The 26,065-nt window shown below is 30.2% G+C and overlaps 1 protein-coding gene across 2 annotated transcripts in view; it reads right to left on the reverse strand.

Annotated features, from left to right (window-relative positions):
- Window positions 1-26,065, reverse strand: part of LOC130449583 (diacylglycerol kinase epsilon) — a 108,440-nt gene that overhangs the window by 3,528 nt on the left and 78,847 nt on the right. For both annotated transcript variants that reach the window (XR_008910467.1, XM_056787512.1), the window contains exon 9: window positions 11,800-11,951. Coding sequence is in view for 1 of the 2 variants with exons in the window: in XM_056787512.1 (XP_056643490.1) it covers window positions 11,800-11,951 (152 nt within the window). In the remaining variant the exon portion in view is untranslated. The remainder of the gene's footprint in view (window positions 1-11,799; window positions 11,952-26,065) is intronic.

The following is a 26,065-nucleotide window of genomic DNA, read 5'->3' on the forward strand; positions in this document are numbered from 1 at the left end:
TGTATATAATTATTAACTACTTGTTGATCAATTTCTATATCGAAAGGTGTGTTACTGTTTATGTGTCCGGTAATTATTTCGTTTGGTTTCAATTTTATTGCAGAATGAACGCTATTATTATAGGCTAATAATGCGTAAAGTATTTTATTTTCAATAGTCTCATTTTAAAAATCTTTTTGATTATTCAAAAGTCTGACGTGTTCAATAATCGTAGAGTGGAATCTTTCAGCAATTCCATTCGATTCTGGATGTGGGGAACTTATGAAATGAATTTTAATTTTATGCGTTTCTAATAGTTCTTTTACAACAGAATTTTTTAACTCAGTTCCATTGTCCGAAATTATTTGTTCTGGTATACAGTAGTGCGTAAAATATTTAATTAGACTATGAGTTACCTCCATTCCTTGTCTAGATTTTAATTCATATATTTGACCATATTTGGAAAATGAATCTATTATCGTAAGAAATTTACTATTTTCTAAGGTTATCGTGTCTAAATGCAAAATTTGGAAAGGTTTAGTAGCTGTGGGGGTAACATTTAAAAATGGTTTTATTGGTTTTCTATCATATTTGCGTTACTGGCAAACTTTTCCCTTAATTTCATTTAAGGGAACATCTATTAATTTTTTATTACATTTAACAAAGTCAATTTGAGAATCTCGAAAGTGATTTTGTAGAACGACAATGAATTTTTCATAAATTGGGTCTTCGAAATAAATATTTAGTTTTTGGTACTATGTATTCTTTCACGAAATTAATGACATCTTGCTCAAAATTGTTTTTAGATAATTGCACAATAATTCTCTGTTTATTTTCATACAGTTTCATAATAGTAGGTACGGCTGGTTCGAAATTTACTTCTGAAAATTTTAATTGATTTTTACCAACATTTATCGCTGAATCTGAAATTGGTATAACAATTACAGGATTTTCCTCATTTGTATGAACAGTTATATCTTCGTCGTCATTCTCCTTATTATTACTTTCATTATCTGTTTCAACTATTAGCGATACATTATCGTCGGGAGTTGATGAGAGTTTTTTATTAAATTTGTCCATATAAACTGATAATATTTTAGAACATTGAGATTCTTGTAATTTAGTTTCATTGATATTTATTTGAATTCGGGATAAATAATCGCTATTGGTATTTAAAGCACCCTTTTCGTATACGATATCATAATCATAAGTTTCAAGCGCCATCTAACAGGTTTTGAACTTGGATCTTTAAGTGAGAATAACCACTGGAGTGGTTTATGATCAGTAACTATTGTAAATTTTCTGCCAAAGAGATAGGGGCGGAAGTATTTAGTTGCCCAAACTATGGCAAGAAGTTCTTTCTCGATTACAGAATAGTTGCATCATTAGGGTTCTGCTGGCGTAAGCCACAGGTAAATCAGTGCCTATTTTTCCTTGACAGCACCTAAAGCATAATTGCTGGCGTCTGTGGTAAGATTAAAGGGTTTTGTAAAATCTGGACATTGAAGTATTGGTTCATTCATCAACAGATTTTTACACATTTCAATGCATTCGACGTAATCTGAATTATTTACATTTATAAATACATCTTTTTTCAGTCTAATAGTTAATGGTTTAGTTAATTTTGAAAAATCTTTTATAAATTTTCGGTAATACCCTAGGAGTCCAAGGAAACCCTTTAATTGTTTTGAATTTTTTTGGAATTGGAAATTTTTGAATTGCTAAAATTTTATCTGGGTTCGGTTTTACACCTTCTGGCGTGACAATATGTCCCAGATATGCTACATCTTTTCGCAAGAATTCGCATTTATAAATTTGTAATTTAAAATTTGAATCTCTTAATTGAATACTTCTTTTAAATTTGTGATGTGTTCTTGTAAACTGGTACTGAACACAATTATATCATCAAGGTACACCAAACATTTTTCGTTCTGTATACCCATTAGGATATTGTCCATGACCCTTTGAAAGGTTGCAGGAGCTCCTTTCAGACCCATGGGCATGCGCACATATTCATAGTGCCCATTTTCTATATTAAAGGCTGTTTTCGGAATATCCTTCTCAGCCATTTCAATCTGATGGAAACCAGAAGCGAGATCTAATGTTGTAAAATATTGACAACGTCCAAGCTTATCTAGTAACGTTGTAATATCTGGCAATGGATATCGATTTCCAATTGTGATCTCATTCAGATTTCGATAGTCAACAACGAGTCGAAACTTCGGCTTTTGAGAAGCATCTAGCTTCTTTGGGACTATCCAAATGTTGCTAGACCATGGAGAATTGGATGGTCTAATAATATTATCACTTAACATTTTTCGTATTTAATTTTGAATTTCCGTTCGGTGAATCTCAGGGTACCTGTATGATTTTGAGTAAATAGGTATTTCATTAGAAGTTTTATTTTACTTGTGAAGGTGAGCTGATTTCCTTCAACATGAAAAATATCACTATACTCTTGAATTAATTTTAATACAGATTGTTTCTCTTCGGAATTCATATGTTCAGTTCTAACTTTCGAAACATCAAATTTAACACTTTCACAATAAATTTCATTAAAATTTGGGTTGAGAGTTTGTTCGTATTCTCGACATGTCTCAATACTAATAGAAGGGCTTAAATTTACTGGAAAGTTGGATTCTGAAGGATTTAAAATTGTACATAAAGCTATATTATTTTCAACTGAAACTGAAATAACACGTACCTGAAGAGGACTTTCAGATATGTGACTTTCTGCGTGACCGAAGATTCTTGATTTCATGGATCTTTTGCTTCACAACCCATGACGAATCTTTGGATAGACTAGATTTTGATTTAGAAGGAATTTTTAAAGAAAAACAGAATAAGAGTAAGAACTAAAACTATTGAATAGCATCTTACCACAAAAATCATACTTAACCTGAAATATTTAAATGGTTTTATACTGCATTTATAATGACAGAGAAAAATAATAATAAATATAGAGAAATTGAAACAGCTAAATCTATAGTCAGATGAATTGGATGTTGACGTGACCGTCGGTAATACAGTGCAACGGAATTACAGAACTCTGGATTGGAACTTCATTACTGAAACGCTAGATGGCGTTGAAGCAACTAGATCTAGAGATTTTTTGACAAATATCTTCCGTAAAGCATATTTTATATGGAAAATATTCTATGTTATTTCTAATACTAGACCTGTCATTTTGGATTTTATCTGCGGAAAAATTCCTAGTGATTTGATTTTGCAAATATCTCGCGACCTATTCCTCGGAGGTTGTTGAATTTCTCTGAGCAAAATTGAATCCTATTTTACAAATTATTTTTTATTTTAGTATTTTAACATTATGCTTAGATTTTATGTTTAAGGAAACTTAACATTTAGTTGAAAGATATTTAAGAAAAGGAAAAGTAAGTCCTACCTCTGTTTTATGACCCCGGACACATGGGTCACACAAAGGACTCTTTTACTTTTCGGAGCATTGCATATATTTTAGTAAAACATCTGTAATTTTACGATTCTTAAGGAGAGGCTTAGACCTCATTGTAAATATTTTATTATTAGTTTTTAAATAGTACAAACCGACTCTTTCAAGCGTGAGGACGCTTCTCGAAAACGTAGTCTTTTAAATAGATTTAATAATAGACTTAATATATGAATGTTAAACACTGTGTATTTCATTTATAAATATAAAACCTAATAATCACGATTACCTATCCATAACTTTCAACAGGTTATGGGCCCAGATAACGTGAATAATTAAATCGTGAAAATAGTGAACTTAAATAATAATTTGTGATCGAAATCAAACTTGTAAAAGTACTTGTTAGACATTCCACAATTAAGTGATAATTGTAGTGTGTGTATAAAAATATTTTAAATAGAAGATATATTAAGTGAATTATTTATTGTGAGTGAATTGAGATAATTCGACACAATGACAAATTCGAACTTAAATTCGCAAAGAGGAATAACTCCTTTTAATGGACAGAATTATAGTATTTGGAAGAAGAGAGTGCGCCTACTGTTGAAAGAGCACCATATACTCAGCATTATTGACGAAAAAATTCCTGTGTTTCCAAATGATAAATGGAATAAAAAGAATGACGTTGCCCATAGTATTGTCGGTTCGCTTTTGGCGGACTCGCTGCTTCATCTTACGGATGTGACATATGCTAAGAATATTTTTGAAAAATTAGATTCTGTATATGATCGAAAAAGTCTTCCAACACAAATGATGATGAATCAAAGACTTTCAGAATTAAAATTAGCGCCTGATATGCCACTAAGAGAACACTCTTGTAAAATCGCGTTTATTGAATCACGAAATTAAAGTGAAAGGACAAAATCGTGATACTAGTACAAAAATATTAGTTGCCGAAAATAGTGATAAATCGAGTGAAAAGAAGTTTCCCTTTCGGAGATCAAATTATAATGGAAAATCAAAATTTAAGAATGGTCACAAGCCATCCAAGAATTTTAAAAACTCTTTTAAAAGTAAAAATAAAACAAAATGCTATCAGTGTGGCCGCATAGGACATATAAGAAGAGATTGCATTTACTTTAAGAAAAACCAAGAGTACAACGAACGAAAAACAACTAAGGCTGCTCAAATTGCTCAATCAGTGGAACCGAATTCGCAAGCTATCACTTTTATGGCTGGTGGAAATAAATTAATTGAAACAAATCAAAATAAAATTGTTTTCTTGCTAGATTCCGGAGCATCCGATCATATTATTAACAGAGAAGACATCGCCAGAACATTTGAGCCACTTGAAACACCAATTAAAATTTTGGTTGCCAAGAGCGAGCAGTACATTTCAGCAACCAAACGAGGTTCAATTAATGTGACAACCAACAAAGACGTAAAGGTGACAATTGGAGAAGTTCTTTACAGTCCAGAAGTCCCATAAAATCTACTGTCGGTTTCCAAGCTCCAAAAGTCAGGCATGGTCATCTTGTTCGATCAGCATGGAGTGAAGATAAGTAAAAATGGTACACTTATCATGCAAGGTAAGCCACTAAATAGTTTGACGCAAATAAACTTTACTATTGAAAATTACGAAATAAATTCTGTCGTCAAAATACTCGACAATAAGAAAATAAATTATGACATTTGGCATAGGAGATTAGGTCATATAAGTAAGGATAAATTTGTAAAATTAAAGATACATAGTATGATAGACGATTTCGAAGAAATAAAAGAAATTAATCCGATTGATAAGATATGTGAAGCTTGTATTAATGGCAAGCAAACTCGATTACCTTTCAATAAAGTTAAAAATCGAGATCATGTAAGAAGACCATTGTTTATTGTACATTCTGATGTATGTGGTCCAATCACTCCGACGGCACTAAATGATAAAAATTATTTTGTCTTATTTCTTGATCATTATACTCATTATTGTGTAGTATATTTGCTTAAACATAAATCAGAGGTGTTTTCAGTATTTAAAGATTTTGTCGCGAAAAGTGAATCACATTTCAATCTCAAATTAAATTACTTATACATAGATAACGGTAGAGAATATTTATCAAATGATATGAAAGATTACTGTAAAAATAAAGGCATAACTTATCATTTAACAGTTCCGCGAACTCCTCAATTAAATGGCGCTGCTGAACGTATGGTTAGAACAATTACAGAAAAAGCTCGATCAATGATAGCTGGATCTCGTTTAGATAAAGTTTTCTGGGGTGATGCAGTTTTAGCAGCAACTTACTTGATAAATATTATTCCGAGTAGAGCATTAAAAATAATGAAGACATCTTATGAGTTGTGGCATAGCAAAAAGGCTTTGTTTAAATATTTAAAAGTATTTGGTTCTACTGTATATGTACATAATAAACTCAATAAAACTAAATTCGATAATAAATCTTGGAAAGGTGTACTGGTTGGTTATGAACCAAATGGTTACAGAGTATGGGATGTAGAATCTTATAAACATGCCGTTGTAAGGGATGTTATTGTGGACGAGACAAATTATTTGGTGTCTCGGCCAGGTATAAAATCTGACAGAACAAATAAGGGTTCCGCAGATGAAACTGATTCATTTGAAGTTTCAGTGATGGAAAATAAATCTGGTAATGATGAACCAGATAGTTTCAATAAATCTGATATTGAGAAATCAGATAGTGTATATAAATCTGATGATGATAAATCAGATAATGTATCTGATATTGAGAAATCAGATAGTGTATGTAAAACTGGTAATGATAAACCAGGTAATGAATCTGATAATGAGAAATCAGATGTACTCTGTGATCCCAGAAATAAATTTCCAAGATTAGAAATAGAAAATAGTGATTTTGACGCCAGTCGTCGGAGGAGTGAAAGGATCAGAGGTCTTCCTAAAATATAATATGATGAATCTGGTAGTCCAGAAGAATGTATGTTATCAGCTCAAATAATAATAAGTGCTGTACCGAAGTCATTTGATGAAATTAAAAATAGGCCGGATAGAGTTCAATGGGAACAAGCTATTGAAAGTGAACTTAATTCACTTGATACAAATAATACTTGGACATTAGTACCAAGACCTACTGATAAAAATATTGTAGACTGTAAATGGGTATTTACAATTAAGAATAATGAATTTGGTAGTCCTTGTAAATATAAAGCTCGCTAGGAGCAAGAGGTTTTAGTCAGGAATATATGGTAGACTATGACGAAACTTTTGCGCCAGTTGCTAGAATATCTAGTTTTAGATTCATTGTCGCTTTTGCCAACCAGAATAATCTGTTACTACACCATATGGATGTAAAAACAGCATTTTTGAATGGCAAATTAAAAGAAAAAATTTTTATGAGAGTACCTGAGGGCGTTCAATGTAAAAAGGGTCAGGTCTGTAAATTAAACAAAGCACTTTATGGTTTGAAGCAGGCAGCCCGGTGTTGGTTTGAGGTATTTGACAAAACTTTAAAATCAATGAATTTTCAAAATTCTCCAGTAGATCGGTGCATTTATATCTTAGATTTGGGGGATATTTCCAGAAATATTTATGTCGTACTATATGTTGATGATCTTGTTATTGCCACTCTGAATAAAGATACGATGAATAGTTTAAAAGAATATTTAATGCATAAATTTCAAATGGTAGATCTTAAAGAAATAAGATTATTTCTAGGTATAAGAGTTTCCAGAACAGAGTCAGTCATAACATTAGATCAAAGTGCGTATGTAAAATTAGTTCTAGAAAAATTTAAGATGCAAGATTGTGATCCAGAAAATAGTCCTCTTGAAAACAAAATAGATTATGAAGCTTTAAATTTAGATAAAAATTGTAATAAGCCATGTCGAAGTATTATTGGTTGTTTGATGTATTTAATCTGAGTTTTTCAGTCAATATTGTTAGTAGATATATGAACAAAAATAATATTAAATTATGGCAATATTTAAAAAGAATCTTAAGATATTTAAAGGGCACAATCGATTTAAAATTAGTATATACCAGAAGTCATTATAAAAATATAATAAGTGGATATGCTGATGCTGATTGGGCGGGTAATATTAATGATAGAAAAAGTACGACGGGTTATCTTTTTAAATTATACGAAAATTGTATTATCTGTTGGGCTGCGAAGCGGCAGACTTCCGTGGCAGGCTCTACTCCGGAAGCTGAATATATGGCTTTGTATGAGGCTGCACGAGAAGCTCTGTGGTTGCGATCACTAGCAGAGAGTATAAAAATATTTATATCAGGTCCTATAATAATATATGAAGATAACAATGGATGCATAAGTATTGCAAATAATCCATCAAGTCACAAAAGATCGAAACATATCGATATAAAATATCACTATTCTAGTGATAAAGTAGAAAAGGGACTAATCAAATTAATTTATATGCCTACAGATCAGCAGATAGCCGATGGATTGACTAAATCACTGACAGGGGCAAAATTTATGGAGTTCAGAACAAGAATGGACTTGAAATAGTTTTTAAGAATATTTTTTGTAACACTATTGTAAATTGGTCTGATAAGGTTTTCCCATGAGACGTTGGGTTTTCCCTTAAACCCTTAAGCAACAAATGTTGGACCAGGTAGAGTCATATAAGTTGATGGACTACGTTGAGAGAAGGGTCATTAGGTTTTTATTCAAGTAAAGATAATATTGTAAGAAATGTATGGAGTACTTAATACTTAGGATTTTAGTTGTAAAATATTATTATGTAGACTGTATTTTTACAAGTTTGTTTTTATGTAAGGGATTTATTTTTGAGGGGGCGTGTTGAATTTCTCTGAGCAAAATTGAATCCTATTTTACAAATTATTTTTATTTTAGTATTTTAACATTATGCTTAGATTTTATGTTTAAGGAAACTTAACATTTAGTTGAAAGATATTTAAGAAAAGGAAAAGTAAGTCCTACCTCTGTTTTATGACCCCGGACACATGGGTCACACAAAGGACTCTTTTACTTTTCGGAGCATTGCATATATTTTAGTAAAACATCTGTAATTTTACGATTCTTAAGGAGAGGCTTAGACCTCATTGTAAATATTTTATTATTAGTTTTTAGTCAGTACAAACCGACTCTTTCAAGCGTGAGGACGCTTCTCGAAAACGTAGTCTTTTAAAATAAAGACTTAATATATGAATGTTAAACACTGTGTATTTCATTTATAAATATAAAACCTAATAATCACGATTACCTAAGCTAAACACAAGCTAAGCAATTCTACAATAAAATAAGTTCTTAATAGCACAATATACTGTTCACCTATGGGCAATGGCGTAGGTGACATATATATATATATATATATATATATATATATATATATATATATATATATATATATATATATATATATATCGCGGGAGGAGCGCACCAAACTCTAGGGGAAAATAATGTAAAAAAATCATATGTTCTTTTCCGATTTTCATTTGTTTTCAAGTTATAGCATATTAAGAAATAAACAAATTATCACATAAAAATTTTCTTTTTCATAGCGTTCTTTCAATAAATGTTCAAAAATACCGCCATTCACTTCTAAACATTTTCTGCTTCGTCTACGAAGAGCGTTTGTTGTTCTCTCAATTGATTCATTTCTTTCTTCTTTAATATGGGCTGCAGTATTATCAATTCGTCTAATTAGTGCATCCCGTGTGTCCACTTTTATTTTGTAGACTTCATTTCTCATCCAGCCCCATAAACAAAAATCTAGAGGTGTGAGGTCTGGAGATTTTGCAGGTCAATTAATGGGACCTCCAAGACCAATCCAACGCCCTGGAAAACGTCCGTCCAAATGTTGCTTGACCTGACGAGCGACATGTGCAGGAGCTCCATCGTGCTGATAGTACATCTGCATTCTAATATTTACAGGAACATCCTCTAGTAGGCCTTGTAATTCATTTTGTAAAAAATTTAGATAGTTGTCTCCTGTGAGACGATTCTCCAAAATAAAAGGGCCAATTAAATAACTGTCAACCAAACCACAGCACACGTTTACAGAAAACCGATGTTGAAAATTGCTTTCGACTGGTGCGTGGGGATTTTCGTTCGACCATACATGATAGTTACGAGTATTATTAATACCATCACGGGTAAATGTAGCTTCATCCGTAAAGAGTATACTCGATACTCACGATGATTATTATTTATCAATCGACAAAACTCCATACGGTTAGCGTAATCCTCTGTATGTAGGTGATGTACTATCTGAAGGATATAAGCCTTGTTCTGGAGTGTGTTTATTACCCTTTTTTGTAGAATTCCCAATTGAGTGACAATTCTCCGTGTGCTATTAGTTGCATCTTCTCCTACTAGATGCAGAATATTTTTTACTTCTACCAAACCTTATCGAGTAGTGCGTTCAGATGATATATTAGCACTGGGAAGCTTACCAGTCTCGCACAATTTATTAAATACTCTAATAAATACGTTTTTATCAGGATATCTTTGGTGTGGGAAACGTTGACGATATTCTTCAGCAGCAGCTGTAGCATTTCCGTTACAGAAACCAAAAGCACCATATTTACATATTCGAAATTTGAATAAGTTTCTGGCATTTTGCAACACTAACAATCACATAAATTCGAAATTAAACATTCAGTTAGTGTTCACTGTACACTGACAGTTCATCAAAACGTCAGAATTATCACATGCCTTTGAGCCTTGAACATGGCATACTTTGATAATGTTAAAATTCAGATATAAGTGGAAAGCTAGATGAAATTTTTAATTACTCCATAACTTGAAAACAAATGAAAATCAGATAAGGACATATGAGTTACATTACATTCTTTTTATGCGTATAATACACTCCTGCGTTTCTCCCGACTCACCCTGTATAAGCAGTTTCTTATTGGGAGCGTGGCAACAAAACACCAAAATGGACTAACTTTAATAAATTTTCCGAGCCTTCGATAACTTATGTATTCATCGTCTGGGAGTAAAATTATGGTCAAATACAATATAAGAATTATATATAAATGTATAATAATAATAATAAAATTTTACTTATAATATTAAATTAAGATTTTCGGTGATTTTTGATAGTATTATTGCTTGTATAAAATTTATAAAATTTTAAACTCATAGAATTCAAAATTCAATATTCAAAATGATGTTGATAGAAATAATGATTGATTGAAATATTGATTCTGGTTACTATATGAATTTTCATTAATTTTTAATTGGTTAGATTTGAATGACGTATAACTTTTATAGCTTAGATAAGGGTAAGTTGTAGTGCTTGATATTCAATATTGATTGGTGAATTTATGGATAACATCAAATTTCAATAGGTTAGATCGTTATGAATGTTTTTTGTAGATTCATAATTCATATTGTTTCCTTCATGATAGACATGAGTCGTTAATGAACATCTGTAATAGATTGAATATTAAGTGTTTGACTATATGCTAGTTTAATATTGTGTTGTTTAAAGATTCCAGAAAGTTTAACGAGTAACTGATTTTATATATGGTAAAGGTGTATATATATGGAATAGAAATGTTGGAAATGACGTTTGAAAATGATGATTCAATGTTTATGTCAATGTCAGATAAATTGTAGAAAATTCGTTTTAAAAGATATGGAGGTTATCAGTTTTCATAAAAAAGTTTGTAAAGTATTTTAATGTTTTTTTTTATGGAAAATTGGATCAAAAATTTTGAGGACTCTATTTTTCATCTGTTTGATCAAATTAATTTTAGTGTTACGTGGGTGATATGAATGATAATTGATATTCAAATTTGAAAATAACTCTCACAATTTAAAAGCCGAATAATTGATACAACAAATGAATTCCCTTTGGAAAATTTTTCGAGCAGACAAGTTATTCATAATAAATCATTTCATAAGATTAAAAACAAATAAAATTAATAATCTTATTAAGAAAAAAATCAATTCTGTTCTTAAAACCCACCACCGAATTATGTATTGTTAGGATTGGATGTAATATCCCTATTTAGTAATGTACACTTAAATATATGCCTTACAGCTCTACAACATAAATGGAGCGATATAAGTAAAAATTGCAAATTTAATAAAGAAACTCTATTAGAATTGATAACATTCATTTTTAACAATACATATTTCTCTTATAATAATAGAAATTACAAACAAATTTTTGGAACACCAATGGGGTCTTCAATATCCCCTATATTAGCAGATTATGTAATGGATTCTATCTGGGACTTTGTAATATCTGTTTTACCCTTCAAATTATTCTTCATTAAAAAGTATGAAATACTTTCGCTAATCAGTCGGCAACTTTCCAAAAGAGTGATAGCAGATTATATCCTGATAGATATTCATTAGCTACTAATGTCTATTTCTTAAGTTGTATTTGACCATAAGAAGCCGCTCCAAATAGTGATTATTACTTACTTCCACAACTTTAGCTTGCCCTAATCTTAACGGTGCTGAAATTCCTACTTGTAGTTGGGCCATATGAAATGAAGAATAAATGCCAACAACTTCTAAAATACCATCATTATACGATTGCAATGTATTTTCTGAACAAACATCAACACACATACCTGAAAATAGAAAACATACGATATGTTAATGATAATTTATCAAAAAAAAATTACTAATTGAAGGTAATAATATAATATTTTATTTTATCAAGCTTAATATTGTTTGCTATTCAAGAACTACCTATGAAGGAAAGGACTGGACTGCAGCTTATACTAAAAAAAACAACAAATACTTCATAAGTAACAAAAGTTCAAGATTATTATCTTTTCTCCTCTCGTAAAAGAGAACTATGGAAAATAAAAAAATCCCACTGTATAATGAAGAATTCTGCTATCTAAAATTGAGGGTATATTTTGAATTAGACGTTGAAAGAATTTATTTTGATCTATTCTTTTATTTGTTTTATGTTGAAAATTCCATGGTGATTAAACTTTTGTGTCTGTCGCAATTCTAGCCTTCTATTTTTTATTCAGTACAGATGGTACATTGAATTTTTCTTTCCTTCAACAATAAGCATAATTGGTAGAATCTGATGTACAGTGATCTTTTTCAAAAAACGTAAGAAAAAATATTAAGGAAATTGATAACCTAATATGAAAATACAACCTTGTCGATAGAGATAAAATACAAAAAAATCTATTGAATGCTGAAATACCAAATGTGAATAAAGTTTTATCTGTAGGTCCTAATTTTGTCCGAAATACAGTACCAGTCGGCTAAATAACTAAACAAGAAATAAAATAACATCTGGTACTTGTAATATTATCTCTTATTCTAAAAATAAGTTGGAAAACAAAAGAATGATATTGAGTCTCGAAATGAACTATAACCAAAGAATTTATAAAACAAAACAAACATCTCAAAATTCTGAATGCAGGTATAATAAAACCAGATTATCTTTATATATGTATCTTCTGTACTTGTGTTTGTAATTTAAATCCTTCTAAACGGCTAACCGATTTTGATTTTTTGTGTGTATTCAACGGGGTTCGAGAATGGTTTAGATTCACAATTCGATCAACTAGATAATGTTTTATCAATGAATTTATTTATTTTTAAATTGTTGTTTATGTTAGAACGTAGAACATAGAATTCCAGTAGACTGCGCTGCAGTCGTGTCAAATATTCGAAAGTTTATTTGAGTTTCAGTTGCGCCTGATAGATGGCGCTGAGATCAGATTCTAAGTTAGCTTAAGTATATTCTAAACTATGGAGACTAGACAACTCATGTGTATGGTGTATAGTGTCTAAACATTCATACTACTATGCTACGATACATATCTGAATTGAGATTCATAAAGGTCAGTTCGGCTGAACACATTTGTTACTTTTTGGTACGTCCATTACATTCTTCTTACGGATATTACTTGAAACTATTTATTTCGAAATTTGTTACTGTTTGGAGGAACATAATTCTTCATAACATTTTCCTAACCTACATAACTATCCTAACCTTCAATTTCTTTTTGTAATTTATAGATTTCAGAGATACAATTTCAAAATTATCTCTCATTTTGAATTATACTGCACTGGAAATAGTGAATATACAAAACTAAGAAATGAAATTATAATTACAATATTTGTTTAGCCCTGTAAACTTTCACTTTTAAAAGTTACCTACATTGATTGTTGTGTATTTTTCATAGTATTTTATTTCTACACAAAAGTGCCACGTCTTCGCGGAAGAGCAAGAAATATTTGGAGAACTTAGAAATTTAGAATTTAGAAATTTAGAATTTAGAAATTTAGAGAACTATCTACATTATAAAAATGTTGCCGCCAAAGCAACATTAATATTCAAGAAAAAACAGAAGGAATGTTGGCTTGAATATTTAAATAGTTTAATTTTGTCTAATATATGGAACAAAGTTAAATGTATTAATAATAAATATCACCAAACTAAAAAACCAAACATAACTCTAGATTAATAGATCAAATATTAGACTCCTTAGCTCCGCCATCAGTTTTAAGCCCCCCATTTTTATCATCAGAAAATTATAATTTTTCATTTCAGTCAAAATCGTAATTCATAGGAAAATCATTTATTCTAGAAGAGCTGCATACTGTACTAAAAACGTCGCGAAATACTGCTCCCGGTATAGATAGTTTCACATACAAAATGATATATAATATTCCTGAAACAGCTAAAATATTTCTTCTCGATATATATAATAGTTAGTGGCTTGGACAAGATTATTCCGATAAATTGAAGGAGATTATTATAACGTTAATACTAAAACCCAATAAAAAACCTGATTCACCGACATCTTTTCGAATTATTTCTTTACTCTCATGCATAACAAAGACTTTTGAACCTTTGATTAAGAATCGGCTGCAGATTTTTATAGAAAGTAACTCCTTGGCACCAAAAGTCAATATGGTTTTCATAGAGATCAAGGAACTGTAGACACTCTAACACAACTTGTCTCAAATATCCAATTATCTATTTCTAAGAACGAATATTTGTTATATCTCTTTATTGACCTAAAAGGAGCCTACGATGTTGTAGATCTCAACATCCTATTTTCTAAAATGAATACGATGAGTATAAACTAAAAGGTATGTGCTAACATTTTGGAACTCTTTAAAAACCGTAAGATATTTATTCGCGATAACAGTAATGTATTACATAGCCTTAGAATAGTAAATAATGGTTTACCTCAAGGATCTATTCTTAGCCCTATTCTTTTTAATATCTATACCACAGACTTGCATGACATTATGGACGATAATATAAAAGAGTCAAAGGATGTTGTACAATCTTGGTTTTAGACTTGCACCAGAGAAATCGGCAGTTTTGTGCTTTACGAGACACCGGCTTCAACTTGCAGAAACAATAATAATCAATAATACCTCCTTTCCTATAGTGGATCATTATTACTTATAAATATCTAGGCATTGTCTTAGACAAAAAACTGATTGGTCTAATCATGTTAGATTTGTGAAGGATAAATGTGAGAAATCTTCGAACTATTTCTAAAACAAAATGGGGAGCTGATGCAGGCATCTCACTTGTCTTTTACAGGGCTTATGTACGCTCGCTCATGGATTATGGTTGCACGTTATATGGATCAAACTCTACCACAAACTTTCTCATTCTTGACAGAATCCAGTACAAAGCCCTGAGAATATGTTTAGGCGTTATGAAATCTTCCCCATGTCATGCAAGTAAGGCGGAAGCACAAGAGCCTCCACTGAAAGTTAGAAGGATTTATTTAGCTTGTTATCAAATCATTAAATACAGAGCATTTAATTCAATACTATTTTCAAAAATAGTGTATACAAAATCTTACCAACAAATACTGGATAAAAAAAAACTCTTCGCCACTAGCTGATGCTTTTGTTGACAACCAAAATACTATATATATATATATATATATATATATATATATATATATATATATATATATATATATCCCAAATAATGAAATATATCCAATTTATAGATGCAAATTTGAGATTATCTTTGTAATCATATCTGACTCCAAATCAGTTCTGTAAGCTCTTCAGGGCTCCCCCTTCAAACATTTCAAAAACAATGTAATTTTCAACATAAAAAACTTACATATTTCATTAGTTCTTCAAATATAAATATAACATTTATCTGGACTAAGGCTCATGTAGGGATCATAGGTAATGAAAAAGCAGATTGTGAAGCCAGGAAATCTATCACGGGAGCAGTTACATACTATCCCCCACAGTACTCTGATCTCATTAGTAATTACAGAAATCTTATTAAATCGGGTTGGTCGAAAATATATGATGATATCGCTAATAAATCTAAAAATCAATACTTTCTTATTCACCCTGATAAAATTCATAAAAACAAATCATATAAACATATAAATAGGGTTAAATTTTAGTTGCTATACAAACCAAAATTATTATGTGGCAAATAGCAGAAGCTGATGCTAGCCGCCCCCACTAAACACACAAGCAGAATGCATTATTGTGCAATGTGTATCGGACAAGCACTTGGAATATATTAAGGATGCAAAAACTGCCGTTGACATGATGAAATCACTAAGTAATGTTTTCGAAAGGAAAAGTCCAAATAATACATAATGAAAAAATTACTGAAACTGAGATGCACTTCTGAGATCTCCAGGACTACTTTATGTAAGTGGAGAGAGTTAGAGGCAGCCGGTGCTAAGTTGGACGAATCTGATAAGGGTTGTTAATTGTTGCTTACTATGCCCGAGAAATATTACACTGTCATAACTGCCATAGAGACAGTCACTACTGCCATAACATTGGAGTTCGTGAAAAGCAGACTTATTGATATTGAGTTGAAGTTCAAGGACAATCATCATAGGGTTTCCGAGAACAAAAACTGTGCACTTATTGCTGGTAAGCAGAGATATACCAACAATGATGGAAAATGCTTTTTGTGTGGAAAGCCAGGTCATTTTGCCTAAAATTGTCACAAAAACAAACATGAAAACAGAGGCAGAGGTCAATTCAGAGGAAGAGGTAGAAAGTATGGAAGAGGATACAGGGGACCAGCACAGACAAGCACTACAGATGATGAAATTGTAGAAAAAGAAAACGAAGAAGATATATGCTTCATAACGGAAGTGGTTAATGCAGGTATAGCAAAAAATAATGAAGCAGAAAACCAGTGAGTTTTTAGACATTCAATTTATTTTAGACAGTGGTACAACTGATCACTTAGTAACTAAAAATGATTTACAGTATATGACTGATATTGTTGATTTAAAGAATAAAATTAGAACTAGGGTTGTAAACGGGAATATTTTGTCAGCAAATATGAAGGGAAAATTAGTAGTTTATTATAAAAATACAAGAATGAATTTAGAAGCTTTGGTGGTACCTAAATTAACACATAATTTGTTAAGGTTACAAGGTTATCTTTCAATAATCAAGTTCTTCCTAGGTCCAAGCACATTAGAGAGTTAATTCATACAGACATAGCTGGCCCAATCTGAGCTCCCACACAGAATAATGAAAAGTACTATCAAGTTATAATTGATGATTTTTCACATTTTATTACAGTGAATCTATTACAGAAAAAATCGGAGGCACAATTTAATTTAATGAATTATATAAGAGAAGACAAGGTTATAGGTGTTCTAGGATAAGGTGCGATAATGGAGGGAAATTCACCCCATCAGAATTGAAAAATTTTTGTCAACAGAAGGGAATTAGACTAGAGTACACTCTACCTTATACGAGCCAGCAAAATGGAGTGAGTGAGCGAGCAAACCGAACACTGTTAGACAAAGTCTGTTTGCAGACACTAATTTGCCAAGGTATCTATGGGGAGAGGCGATTCGAAGCACAGCCTACCAGCTAAATATGTCACTTACCAGATGTCTAAATGGAAATACACCAGCATATGTATTTCTTGGCACGTAGGACCTAAACAAACTGAGAATTTTTGGAAGTAGAGGTTGGTTTTTAAAATCGCCAAACTCTGGAGACAAACTGGAAACGAGAGCTAAAGAGTGCCGTATGGTAGGATACAGCACTAACGGATACCGTGTATGGGACCCTGAGACAAATGAGATCATTATAACTAGAGATATTAGGTTTGATGAGACTGACATACTATATAATGAAGAAAATGAAGATCATACTAAAAATATAGGAAACAAAGATTGAGAAACAGAAAAACATGAAGAAAATAATGAAAAAAATGAAAATAGAGACACTAAAAGAAACGAAAATGGAGGAAATGGAACTGAAAATAATAATGACTCCGAAGAACATATTTTTGAGAGAAATGCGTATCAGAGATCTGAAAACAAGCGACAAATAAATGTACTAAAAAAGTTTACTGACTATGAACTATCCTCTGCATACTGTTTCATAACAGTAGGAGATAAACTAAATAGTTATGAAAGTGCAATCAAGAGTGGAACTGACTGGCAATGTGCAATAAAAAAGGAGCTACAAGCTCATGAAACACGTGGTTTCCAAATAAACGCAAAATTACCGGATAATAAAAAGCCATAGGCACACGATGTATTTTTAAAATAAAGCAAAACAACATAAAAAAGGCTCGACTTGTTACAAAGGGATATCAAGAAGAGTGGCATTACAACGTCTATGCACCAGTAGTCAGATACCAGACAATACGAATGTTTATAACATATGCATTACAAAACAATTGGAAAATCACCCAACTAGATATACCCACCGCTTTTTTGTATGGAAATATTGAAGTTTACATTAGAATACCAGAGAGAGTAACAGTAAAAAATAAAGAACACAACTGTTTACTGTTAAAAAAGGCACTTTATGGACTACGAGAAGCTCCCAAAATGTGGAATGAACGTTTTCAAGAATTTGCCAATAAAAACGGTTTGAAATGCTCTGGTGATGATTTTTGTTTGTATATGGGGGTTGATGTGTATTTACTTATTTGGGTTGATGATATTATAGTAGCAGGTTCACAAAATGATAAAATATTAAATGCTCTTGAAAAAGAATTTTCTGCTAAAAACTTAGGTGACTTAAAAAATTTCTTAGGTATGGAAACCAAAAATGTTAAGAATAACAATACTGCAGGATTGTGCTGCCTTAGTAAAGTAAACTTCCATTATTAACTGCGCAATATGAGCCGTTGCATTCATTGCTTCGTGGCAAAAAACCCAAATAAAGATTTGTTGTGCAACGAAACACGTTTGGTTAAGTATATATAAACGGTGAACGGTGTTTTATTGGGAACGTGGCAAGGAAACATCAAAGTGGACTAACTTCAATATATTTTCAGAGCTTTCGAATACTTATGTATTCATCGTCTGGGACTGAAATTATGGTCAAATACAATAAAAGTAATAAGTATGGATGTATAACAATAATAAAATTTTACTTACAATAATTAGTTAAGATTTCCGGTGATTTTTTATATTGTTAATGCTTGTAGATTATGAAGATTGTAGTTTATAAGATTATGAATGACGTTGATTTTTTATAGGTTAGATAAGGATATGTTGTATTGAATGATGTTTAATATTAATTGGTAAATTTATGGATAACATTAAATTTCGATAGGTTAGGTCGTTATAAGTGAAGTTGAAATTAAAAATTAATGAAAATTCTGATAGTAACCAGAATAAATATTTTAATTAATCAATATTACGATCAACGTCCATTTGAATATTGATTTTTGAATTCTATGTTTTTAAAAATTTATACAAGCATTAATAATATCAAAAATAACCGGAAATCTTAATTAATTATTGTAAGTAAAATTTAATTATTATTATACATTTATACATATTTCTTATATTGTATTTGACCATAATTTCTGTCCCAGACGATGAATACTTAAGTATTCGAAAGCTCTTATACCGCTTAAACTAAAAAACTAATTATATATATATATATATATATATATATATATATATATATATATATTGTTTTTTAGTTTTTTAGTTTAAAAAAAAGAGTAAGAATTATTATTTTCATAATCATTGTGGAGGTGATCTATCAATTAATATAAATGCGCTAATTGTCAGTGTCAATATCATATTTTGATAAAGACTTAAAATTAGTCAAAACCTCAATTTTTACCTATCTTCTAAAAATGATTAGAAAAAACTAATTCTGAAACATAGAGACCTGCCGTTTTTCTAGTTTTTCCCCTTTTGTTAGTGGCAATATATTTTCGATATTATTTTAATCTTGGGTTGTAAGCTCCTCCCATTGCCAACCTTCGCTTTCTGCGTTTAATGTTTTTTTGGAATACTTTCCCATATTTGGAACGTTTTCATCTATTATAGTTTCCCCTTACTTATTTTTTGTATAAATAGTGTTGTGCTCAGCTTGCCCTCTATTGAATTTTTATTTCTTTGTAGAAATTCTTCATTTTTTGTTAAGAAAACTTCCTTGAAAGCGTCTAATTATGTTCTCCATTTCTTTGCGTTTCTTTACTCTACACGTCTTTTTTGTTCTTTATACAGTTTCTCATCTTTATCTATTTCGGTCTGTAACTTTTCTGTTTGGCTCATTTCCTCTTCTCAATTTCTTCTTTAACTTTGTCATCGTTCCTTTTTCCCTACTTCATTTTCTGTGGTATTAATGTGGTTTTCTCTTAATGTTTCCATTCTTCAATATTATAGCTCTGTTGTTCTGCTAGGGTTCTATCCCTTCGAATTTTTTTGTTGTTTTATTATCTATGAGCTTTCCTACTTGTAGTCTTCTTTTTCGTCCCATCTTTCGATTTTTTTTTGTTTGTCCGCATTTGCTCCTCTGTAGGTTCTTACATCTTCCTATTTTCATTAATAGTAGGTCTACCAAGAAATGGTCTATTTGATTAGAATAGTTCCTGCTTGAAGCTATGTTCCTTTGTGTGTGAACTTCGTGCCATCACCGTTGCAAAATTAACCCGTCCTTTTCGTTGTCGTTTGTTTCTTCGTGCTTACTATGTTTTCCTATTACTGGCATATATAATACCTCTTTGCTTATTTTTGCATTGAAATCGCATATCACTGTTTTAATGTCTTTCTTTGGCATCGCGTTAAACTTCACCTTCTTCTCCTTCAGTTTTTGCATGAATGTTCAATATTCTTATATTTTTTTGTGTATTATGATTTCTAGATAACACTTTCGCTCAATATTACTATAAACTTTTTCACTTCTCCAGCATTATGTCTGTCCTTATAGCCCTTGTGATATCTCCACTATTAAAGAATATGATGTTTCCTACTTCGTTTACAAATTCCCCTTTTTGGTTTCTTTCTTTTATCGCTAATATATCGATTTTATATCTATTTATTTCCTTTGTTAAAGCTTTCAGTGTTCTTTTAGCGTATGTACTCCTAACATCACACGTTTCATTGCCCGGTCTGATTTTTGTCATACGTTTTGCTGCGGTGTTTGGTACTGCTAGTTTTTTGATATTATGTTTTGACTTTTTTCCAGCTTATTCTCTTCCAAGTGTCTTCTCCATTTTTGCGATTCAATGAATATTTTCCTATATCCAATTTTTACCCTTTTCCCTGTTTTTTCTTCCTTTGCTTTAGTTCTGACTTTTTTATGTAATTCTCGGTCTTTGAGTGACTGGTCATCCTGTATATATACTTTCTCTTCTCAATTTTTGTTTGTATATGATCACTTTATTTTTGTCTTCTTGATTGACTAATCTGGCTAAACATGTTTTCTTTTCTAACTTCATAGAGAGCTTTTTACTGCGACCTTTACCTGAAGTTCTTTTTCTAGGAAGCTTGCCATTCTGATTCTTAGTTCTTCAAGACACATCCATCCGTTCTCCGATGATGATAAAATTCTTCTACTTTACAAATGTGGAACTACTTCTAAGATGACACAAACATTTAAAGATTAGTCTTCAGTTGTTCTAGATTTTCTGGATAAATATTTTTGCTACTTTATTGACACTAGACCTTGTTACAAGATTTGTATTAGCACATAAATTATTAAAGAATACTCAAATTGAACTATATTATTCAATCGTAGAACTCCCAAATTATGGCATTCAGGTATAGAAAATATTACATGAAAAATAATCAGTATTTCTTAAAAAATAAAAAAAACTCACTCTATATATATATATATATATATATATATATATATATATATATATATATATATAATTTTGACGTTTCGACTTTTCTTTAAGTTTTTATCAAAATATGATATTGACGCTGATAATTTGCTTATTTATATTGATCTATAGATCACCTTCATCATGAATATCAAAATAAGGGTAAAATCAACTTAATTAATTTTTTCCTCAGTCCTTACATCTCAAATATATTTAATTTATTAGAATTTACAAAATAGAGCTATAAATTTTTCTTAAATTTTTTAGATCTTTTTTATCATTTATAGCTTTTTCGTTCTTATGAATGTGAACCATTTCTAAAAATTCCCTCTTTCGTGTATTAGATTCCGTTTCAAGAATTTTTGAATCTTTATAATTGCATTTATGTTTCTTTGATATTTCATGGTTCGTTAATGCAGTTCTATTTTTTTTTATCGTATTGATGACCTCTTAGTCTATTTTCTATGTAGACGGCGTCACAATTAGTACAAGGCACTTGATATATAATATTACTTCTTTTGTTTTTTGGTATTTTAATTTAGTGAAACATTTGGATAGTGTATTATGTCCTCTATGACTTATACTAATATCATATTTATTGAAATAATTCGATAATTGTTGGAACGTCCTTGTACATATGATAAGGAAAAATGTTTTATGTTTTAATGTTTCGTTTCAGTTTTGTTTTTAAATTGATTTTAGTATCTGTTTATCCTTTTCTTGAATATGTTTTTTATCATTTTTCCGGATAATTATTTTCTTTCAATGCAGTTTTTGCTTTTGAATAGCTAAGCATCTAAATTCAGGATCTGATAGTTGGATGGATCTATCAGCCAAACTTATTATATATGTGTATAATTCTGTTTGTATGCTATTCTTTATTTTATATAATGTGACAAGAAAATTGATTCTATATTATTTAGCTCAACCTCGATTGTGAATTGAAATTATTCATGATAGGAATTGAATTTTTTTACTTATGTTTTCAATTTAATTCTTTGGTACAGCAGTAATGCAATCATCTACATATTGGAAAAAGAATGGAATATTTATATCAAGTTTGATTAGAACCGTTTCCTTAAGATCTTCCATTACTAATTGTGCTATAACACTTAAAATAAAAGTATAATAAAAGTTTGTATATTTCATTTTCATATTTGAAATATGTTGTTGTAAGTGTGAGTTCTATAGCTTTTATAAATTCACTTTAAGGTATTTCTGTATATTCTTTAATTTTGTCTCATTTTTTTATTAATTTATTTTTCACAATGATAATATGAATATTTGTATATAAAGAAACCAAATATAACGAAATAAATTCATATTCATTAGGAATTTTGAATATGAAAATGAAATATACAAACAAATTGATGGTTGTGCTATAGGAGCTTCCATTTCAAGTGTTATAGCACAATAAATAATGGAAGATCTTAAGGAAACGGTTCTAAGCAAACTTGATATAAATATTCCATTCTTTTTCCGATATGTAGATAATTCCATTACTGCTGTACCTAAGAATCAAATTGAAAACATAAGTAAAAAATTCAATTCTTATAATGAAAAACTTCAATTCACCAGCGAAGTTGAGCTAAATAATATAGAATCAATTTTCTTGTCACATTATATAAAATTAACAATAGCATACAAACAGAATGATATACGAAACCAACTTTGTTATCAAGATATTTGAACTTCAATTCGTTCAATTCATGTCATTCTATGTCACAGAAAACATCAGTGATAAAACTTTGGCTGATAAATCTATCCAACTAACACTTTTTAATTGGTTAGATTATGAATGACGTTGAATTTTTATAGGTTGTAGTGAATGATGTTTAATATTTATTGGTAAATTTATGGATAACATTATATTTCAATAGGTTAGGTCGTTATAAGTGAAGTTGAAATTTATAGGTTAGGTGCGGTTAGTTAGTTGTTAATGGCGTTGAATTATATAGAATTTGTTTTTTAAAAATATAAAATATATGCATGAATTACACTAAGGTTATTAAAATCAGTTTACTTATTAATGCATTGATCATTTTGGGCCATATATGTTGTTTGTAAAAATAAACGTTTTTTTTTTAGATTTTTCAGTTGTCAATACTTTGGCAGATACTTAATTCATATTGTGTCCTTCATGATAGACATGAGTAGCTAATGAACATCTATCAAGATATAATCTGCTATCACTCTTCTGAGAAGTTATCCGACTGATCAGTGACCTTTTCGACTGACCTTGTACTTTTTATCACAATTTAAACAAGGTATTTCGTATATTATGTTGGACAATGTATTGATTGCTATTTTATCTTTTACTTTAGTAAAAATAGATTGAATATTAAGTGTTTGACTGTATACTTTTTTAATACTACGTTGTTTAAAGATTCCAGAAAGTTTAGGAGTAACTGATATATGGTAAAGGTGTATAAATACATTAAATAGAAATGTTAGAAATGACGTTTGAAAATGATGAATCATGAAAAAATTGTAAAGTATGTTATTTTTTTTTTCATGAAAAATTGGATCAGAAATTTTGAGGACTTTATTTTTCATCTGTTTAATCAAATTAATTTTAGTGTTACGTGATATGAATGACAATTGATATATCTTCCAAACTTATTGGTTTCCTATACCAGTCAATTAAAAGTTTATTACCTTCGTTTCTTATAAATTTAGTATCAAAGAAAGGCAACGATTTTTCAGTATTCTCCTTTTCTATAATAAATTGTATATGAAGTAAAATAATAAATTATCAATTTCATTATATGGAGGGGATAAAATTATATCATCTACATACTTTTTAACGAAGAATAATTTGAATGTTAAAACAGATATTACAAAGTCCAAGAAGATATAATCCATTACATACTCTGTTAATATAAGTTGTTCAAACTGGAGATTACTATTCGATATTACTGAACACTCTACGGGAAAAAATTTAAGAGTAAAGACGCGGAAAGTTATCCAAAGGTGTTTAGTCTTTGCAAAAAATTAGTGATTTACGGTTATTCACCAGGTTTGGCTCCGTCCATCTATCATCTCTTTCCTAAGCTGAAAAAAAAGTTTAAAAAGTCGTGAATTTTCTTCCAACGAGGAAGTGATAAAAGCTGTGAAGGTCTGGTTTGCAAAGCAAGAAGAAACATTTTTTTTGAAAGGTCTAGAAACGTTGCAGGTTCGCTGTAATAAATATATCCAATTAAGAGGAGAATATGTTGAGTAATAAAATATTTTGACATTGAAATTTTGTTTGGTTCTATAGTAGGCTAAGAATTTTTCAATATATCCTCGTATCCTACTCATATCTATCATGAAGGACACAAAGTTTTGACAACTGAAAAAAACTACAAAAAACGTTCATTTTTAGAAACAACTTATATTTCCCAAAATGATCAATGCATCAATGAGAAAACTGATTTAAATAACCTTTAATAACCGTGTAATTTATGCATATCTTTTAGATTTTGAAAAAACAAATTCTATACAAATTCAACGCCATTAACAACCAACTAACCTCACCTAACCTATAAATTTCAAGTTCACTTATAACGACCTAGCCTATAAAATTTATTGTCATTTATATTCTAGCCAATGAATATTCAACTACATTCATAACGACCTAACCTATTGAAATTTAATGTTATTCATAAATTTACCAATCAATATTAAACATCATTCACTACAACTTATCCATATCTAACCTATAAAAATTCAACGTCATTCATAATCTAACCAGTTAAAGAGTGAACTGTTAGTTGGATAGATCTATCAGTCAAACTTTTATTACTGATCTTTTCTGTGATATAGAATGACATCAAATGAAGTTCAAATATCTTGATATCAAGTTGGTTTCGTATACCATTCTGTTTGCTATTGTTAATTTTATATAATGTGACTTCAAGAAAATTGATTTTATTATTTTGTTCGAATTCGATTGTGAATTGATGTTTTTTATGACAAGAATTGAATTTTTTATTTATGATTTGATTATTTGATACGGCAGTAATGCAATCATCTACATATCGGAAAAAGACTAGAATATCTATATCAAGTTTGCTAAGGACAGTTTCCTCGAGATTTTCCATTACTAATTCTGCTATAACACTTAAAATAAAAGTATAATAAAAGTTTGTATATTTCATTTTCATATTGGAAGTACGTAGTTTTTAGTGTGAGTTCTATAGTTTTTTAAATACGTTTCGAGGGAATTCTGTATATTCTTTAATTTGGTCCCATTTTTTATTCAATATTTTTCACAATGGTAATAGGAATATTTGTATATAAAGAAACCTAAAGAATAAATACATATTCGTTTGGAATTTTTATATTTTTAATTTTTACTTTGAAATCTCATGTGTTTTTGTTATAGTATTTGTTTTGGTATAAAATATTTTTCAAATTAGATAATGGGATAAGAGGAGTTTGAATACTTGAAACAATCGGTCGAAGAGGAATTTTAGGCTTGTGCAGCTTTGGTAAACAATATATTTAAGGGGGTAAGGCATTGTGAATTTTCAGTTTTTTTGCATCTCATGGCGAAATAAATAGTTGTTTTTCCCTAGATCGAATTAGATCATTATTGTGTTTTTGATAAGTATTCGTAGGGTCTTGTTTGATTTTTTTTGTAAGTTGTCTAATCGT

The sequence above is a fragment of the Diorhabda sublineata genome, chromosome 10 (genome assembly GCF_026230105.1).
Source record: "Diorhabda sublineata isolate icDioSubl1.1 chromosome 10, icDioSubl1.1, whole genome shotgun sequence".
In the NCBI taxonomy this organism is placed as follows: Eukaryota; Metazoa; Arthropoda; class Insecta; order Coleoptera; family Chrysomelidae; genus Diorhabda; species Diorhabda sublineata.